This window comes from Anarhichas minor, unplaced genomic scaffold, assembly GCF_050575085.1.
Source record: "Anarhichas minor isolate MPS153535 unplaced genomic scaffold, ASM5057508v1 ptg000012l, whole genome shotgun sequence".
Taxonomy (NCBI): Eukaryota; Metazoa; Chordata; class Actinopteri; order Perciformes; family Anarhichadidae; genus Anarhichas; species Anarhichas minor.
Window position 1 is genome coordinate 3,192,614 of NW_027466458.1, and position 5,629 is coordinate 3,198,242.

At 41.5% G+C, this 5,629-nt stretch overlaps 1 protein-coding gene across 1 annotated transcript; it reads right to left on the reverse strand.

The window, feature by feature from the left end:
- Nucleotides 1-728: 728 nt before the first annotated feature.
- LOC142948316 (ATP-dependent RNA helicase DDX39A) lies at nucleotides 729-5,399 on the reverse strand. Its single transcript, XM_076090275.1, has 10 exons — nucleotides 5,292-5,399; nucleotides 4,173-4,380; nucleotides 3,864-3,991; nucleotides 3,346-3,622; nucleotides 2,838-2,956; nucleotides 1,970-2,101; nucleotides 1,654-1,763; nucleotides 1,381-1,525; nucleotides 1,126-1,273; nucleotides 729-1,005 (listed from the first exon to the last, which is right to left on the reverse strand). The coding sequence occupies exons 2-10, from the start codon at nucleotides 4,378-4,380 to the stop codon at nucleotides 989-991; spliced, it is 1,284 nt and encodes a 427-aa protein (XP_075946390.1). The 5' UTR covers nucleotides 5,292-5,399; the 3' UTR covers nucleotides 729-988.
- Between the last annotated feature and the right edge of the window lie 230 nt (nucleotides 5,400-5,629).

A 5,629-nucleotide genomic window follows, 5' to 3' on the forward strand; every position in this document is an offset into this window, starting at 1 on the left:
CTACAAGAGCAACAAAGCACTTTGTTCAGCACTGAAACTTAAGGACGCTAACTATGACGGCAGTGCACAATCACTTCACCTGCAACAATAGCCTCGCACACACTGATGGTGAATGACTCCATATCCCACAATGCACTGTGACTACTCAGCGACAAGCAAAATCATATTTTGCAGCTTTATGTGGAAAGAAAATGTGGACTCTTTAAAAAGCTGACACGCTGCCATTGATATGAACACAGCAATGGACGACATGTTCCGCTGTTACTCAAACCGTTATTGAGGAACACGATCATGAACTGACAAGTGTTCAGCAAGGAGTGGACCAACGCCAATTGATTTCTTGTTTGTGCATTAAATGCAGCTCAGAGGAATGTCTTACTAGAGAATTTATTTTGGATCACAGTATTTTCTGTAAATATATTTTCTTTATTTTGATCCAAGTTTGTATTGTCACAATTATACATTTCTGTGGATTAAGACGCTGCAGCGTAGTTGTCCCATGTTTTTGTTGGTCCATCCATGTTTCCTGCTAGTTTTTTTTTTTTTACTTTAACTCAACTTGTACATTTTCAAAGTAGTAAACTGTAAAACAGTGCTTGTCTTAAAACTATGACTCTGGCACCCTCTGCTGGTGAGAATAGTGAACTACAACAGTTTGTATTTTAGAGAATACTGTACGTGTGTAAAGTCTGAAATCACATCAATGTTCAAAAAAGATCACAATTAAATAAGGTATAAAAAAAATTTAATTATGCAACCAAAACAATATATCAATGTTTAAACAAGGAAAACAATACAAGCACCCTGCAAAGACATGATAAAAGAAATTAAAAGTTTTTTTTTTTTTTTTTTAATCATGAACGTGCCAAGATAAGGTGGTAGGAGGGGGGGGGGCCTTAAAATAAATGTTGAGGGGGTTTCTTTCCTCCACCAAAATACAGCAACACCAAGGGTCACGCACGAGCTTCACTGCAAAGTTGCTTCAGACTCATCTGGACTGTTCAACTGCAAAGAGAAAAAGGAAGGTTTTTTGATGTTTATTTTAAATATGTGATGCACTTTCATACACAGTTTTAGCCTCCAGCAGTGTGGTTAGTTACAGACTGGAGCAACACCAAAACTTACTGTAGGAGGAGATATCGATCTCCTCTGGTAGCTCTGCTACGTTGACCTCAAAGCGGTCTTGGACGTCGTTCAGGGTCTTGGCATCGGTCTCGTCGGACACGAAGGTGACGGCCAGGCCTTTGGTACCAAACCTGCCAGCACGGGCCACCTGAGGAACAGACAGATCGGGCTCAAAACGGGCTCTGCTGTGTGCGATTGTAAAATACACAGATCTGGGATATAAAAAAAAACATTAAATAATATAGCTGGACTGACTCTGTGGAGGTATGTGTCAGAATCCTCTGGCATGTCGTAGTTGAAGACGATGTTGACGCGCTCGATGTCCATGCCTCGGCCAAACAGGTTGGTCGCAACCAGGATTCGCCGCTGGAAGTCTTTGAACTGCTGGTACCGGGATAACCTGGGGGGGGGGCATGGTTGTAAATTTCTCACCGGTTACTTGATGAAAAGCAAATTACAGTGATGTGATGTTTTCAAATTCAAGACATTGAAATCAAGAAAGCTACTGTTGAATTAAACGGCACTTACCGCTCCTCCTGCGCCATGCCCCTGTGGATGGCGATGGCAGGGAAATTCTGCTCCACCAGCAGCTGGGACAGAGCCACACAGCGATGCACCGACTTAACAAAGATCACCACCTAAGAAGGAACCAAAAGAAAAGTCTTGCATATTTTTGCTGGCAATGAGATGACCGAATGGCTGAAATCAACATAAATATCTCCCTTTAGAGGACAAGAAACACTTGACTTCAAAATTATGAGTAGGAGGACATGGGAAAATTAAGCCCTGTGATAAAGATTTAAAATACCAAAACATCACTGATTCAGATAACTGCCGGCTATACCTGGTTGAACTCGAGGACATCGAGCAGGTCGAAAAGCTTCCGGTTCTTCTCGCTGTCCTTCAGCTTGCAGTAATACTGCTGTAAGCCGTGGAGTGTCAGCTTGGTCTCGTCATCCACGAACACTTCCATGGGCTACACAGCAAGAGAGAGGAGCCAAACGTTAGTCACACACACTCAAGTTTACGACTTCATACAGTTTTCTGAACTTCCAATAAGTTCCAGCAGATGAACTGCACATGGTGGCTCACTGAACCTGTTCTCCTGGACTGCAGCAGAGCCAGGAGGACAGACTGTCCTGACCGAGCCAAATCTGCCCATGGAGGATCACTCTGCCCCTCAGATATGGCCACTTATGACACCGACAGCCACAAGTGGGCAAAGCAAAGAGGGGCGTGGCAACAAACACTGAACTACCCAAACCATCTCATTCGTTGATTACACATAACAGAATCTTAACAGGTTAATAACTAAAAGCAATTGAATCTATTAATCATTTAACCGTTAGTGTCTGTTAAAACATCAGTGAATACGTGTCTACACCCATTTTAACCGTCAACTCTCCAGGGAGACTTCATCGTCGGATACATTTCAGACTGAGCAGCTTTGCTGGAGTTTACTGGCACCTCAGTCGTGGCAAAGAGGGAAGGGCAATTGTTGCCCTTTTACTTTCCAGGGATGTATAACTTCTCTAACTCCACAGTAATTGATACATCAGTGTTCATCAACAAAGATTACTTAATACAGGATTAAAATGGCATTTGAAAAGACAATCTCGGGCTTGCAGCACTGTTTATCATTTTGCTAAAAACTAAATAAACTGCAAATTTATTTGAATTTGAAACATTAGTAAATCTCAAGGATAACTCACATCCTGCATGAACTTGCGACAGACGGGGCGGATGTCTTTGCTTAGCGTGGCACTGAACATCATAACCTGTTTCTCGTGGGGTGTCACCCTGAAGATCTCCTGGACGTCGTGCCTCATGTCTATCGGAAAGAGAAAGAAATTATACTCTCAAAATTACATTAATTGTATTTTGAGCCTTCTTTGTAAAACAAATAGAAATGTTTAAACCATGGGAATACCAGAAATGTTCAAGTCTATTTTTAAATAAACCGAATTACTTCATTCCCTATTAGGTCAGAGTGGGATGATATCCCCCACAACCCATTTTTAACATTAAATGCACGACAGCTAGTGAGAAAGACTAAAAAGATGTGAGCATATGAGATATTAGATGACATTACACTACTATACGCAAGATATGAATTCACAGAACGATACCCGAGTCAACTGGTAGCCTCCACTGTGTTACATACCGACCACAGTCCTCCACCAAAGCTACGTCTTTCTTTAACATCCACCTCTTACTCACCCAGCTGCTCCAGCATCCTATCGCACTCGTCAAGCACAAAGTGTTTGATGTTCTTCACGTTGAGGGTCTTGTTGCGGATGAGGGCCAGGGTGCGTCCCGGAGTTCCCACGACAATGTGAGGGCAGTTCTTCTTCAGGACTTCCTCATCCTTCTTGATGGCCAGGCCACCGAAGAACACCGACACCTTGACAGTGGGCATGTACTTGGAGAAGCGCTCGTACTCTTTGCTGATCTGGAAGGCCAACTCTCGCGTGTGGCACATTACGAGGACAGACACCTGGCATACGGGGAAATGAGGACATTAGTCGTATTAACTGTTAAGTCCTTATGTAGTGCATTTTGTACTTTTGTATTGCCATCTAGACAAATAGAAACATGTGACTGCAAACAAAATGTAATCGAGAGGACGCAGGGTTTACAAAACAGTGCTGAAAACACCACCTAGTACAGAACTATAGGAGAGGCATTATGACTCTTGAGCATATAAGGCAAGCAAAAACCAATGATGAGCAACTCACCTGACCATCCACAGGCTCTATCTGTTGCAAGGTGGCCAGTACAAACACTGCCGTCTTTCCCATACCAGACTTGGCCTGACACAGGATGTCCATGCCCAGGATAGCTTGTGGAATACACTCATGTTGGACTGAAAATGAAACAAATGGCAATTAAAGATGAGATATATTTCCAAAAACACAGAAGATATTTTAAAAAATTAGAGTTTATGAAGAGGTGTAAGTCTCATTGTATTATACAGCTGTTGCTTTACAATAAGGATTATTTACATCGTTTTTTTTAACATTAAACGACCCAAAACCGCTGTTCACCTTCTGAGGGATGCTCAAAACCACAGTCGACAATGGCCCGCAGCAGCTCTGGTTTGAGGAGAAAGTCTCTGAAGCCCGAGCTGTGGATGGAAACATAGGAACCCTTCACTTCCTTCTTGTTTGCTGGGGTCCCACTCTCAGGGACTCCCTGGGGCTCCTCGTCCTCCTCATAGTCCAAAAGTTCATTATCAACGTCGGTTTCGGCCATCTGTAGGAACAAAGTGTAAATCAGTGAATCTGTGTCTCACAGCTTTTCCAAAACAAAATGATTGTGGTAAAGTTCTCCTTAATATGAAAGCTTATTTGAGAAAAAAAACCTGGGTGGTCCCTAACAATTAAAATAATTAATATTACACATGCATTAGTAATAAATATGATTATAAATATCTAATAATGTTTCATTATCGTTATTACTCACGTCAGCAATTGTGTGGTAGGCTACTATAAATAAGTTACTCGCGGAATTTCCGGTGTTAAATAGATTTAACACAGAAAAATGTTAATACTAGCTCGATGCTAAAATTAACTGAAACCCAATATGCTATCTCGTAATTTTGCAAAGTTAGCAGGAGGGTCGTTTGGCTAACGCTAGCAGGTTGTAGCTCACATCAAACTGAAAGAATCAATTATTTGGAAGAAAAACAAGTTAAAATGTAAACGTTGTGTCCCTTTAGCCATTACAATTACGCAGACTGAAAACAATGGCCGACCGATGCGATACTGCGCTCCTCGTCCTTCTTGTTCATTCAAACCAGTTAGTTAGCAAGCTAGCAGCTAACAATTGAACGCGAGTCACGAATTACTATCAATCAACATTAAAGCAACATTGCGCTCTACCGTGTCTTATTATCTAACATAGCATCATCAATACGGCGTTAACATCATTGTATAGTGGACGAATGGTCAGAAAAACAAGTATAGATAGCTAAAGCTAATTGACGAACTCAAAACAAAGCTAACGTTAATGTGGCTAGCGTGTGAGCTACCAAAGCAAATCTCTAAATCCTAACTTTAGCAACTGCTACGAAGTATTCAAAACATTTCTCAGTTAATAACAACTACATATATACACATACTGTCAAGTTTGATGTGAAAAGTGTGAAAAAACTGCACCGTTACCTTGCTGTGATATATCTTATGTCCTGCCGATGTCAAAGTGCGTGATACTACTGAGCTAGCAAGTCTTCACGGCACACATGTATGGTGCGTTCGGGTACACCTCGAAAAACCCCTGCACTCTTGACCCGGTCCGAACCACTGCCTAAAAAAAGGAACGGCAGATGTTTTGCCTGATAACAACTACAGACTAACAACGAAATGAATTGCGCAACAAAATTATCAGGATGCTGTTGTTTTTATTTTATATATCATGTGATGCGGGACAAAGCCTTGAGAAAGAACTGTTCCATTTAAACAAACATATACAAAATCATTCATATTGAATACACAAATGTATC

Excerpts from the sequence above, each read along its gene's own strand:
- LOC142948316 (XM_076090275.1), bottom strand. The coding sequence starts at position 4,380 with ATGGCCGAAACCGACGTTGATAATGAACTTTTGGACTATGAGGAGGAC. Across the intron at positions 3,992-4,172 it reads TTTTGAGCATCCCTCAGAAG|TCCAACATGAGTGTATTCCA; the intron begins GTGAACAGCGGT and ends TTTCATTTTCAG. Across the intron at positions 2,102-2,837 it reads GTCGCAAGTTCATGCAGGAT|CCCATGGAAGTGTTCGTGGA; the intron begins GTGAGTTATCCT and ends CTTGCTGTGTAG.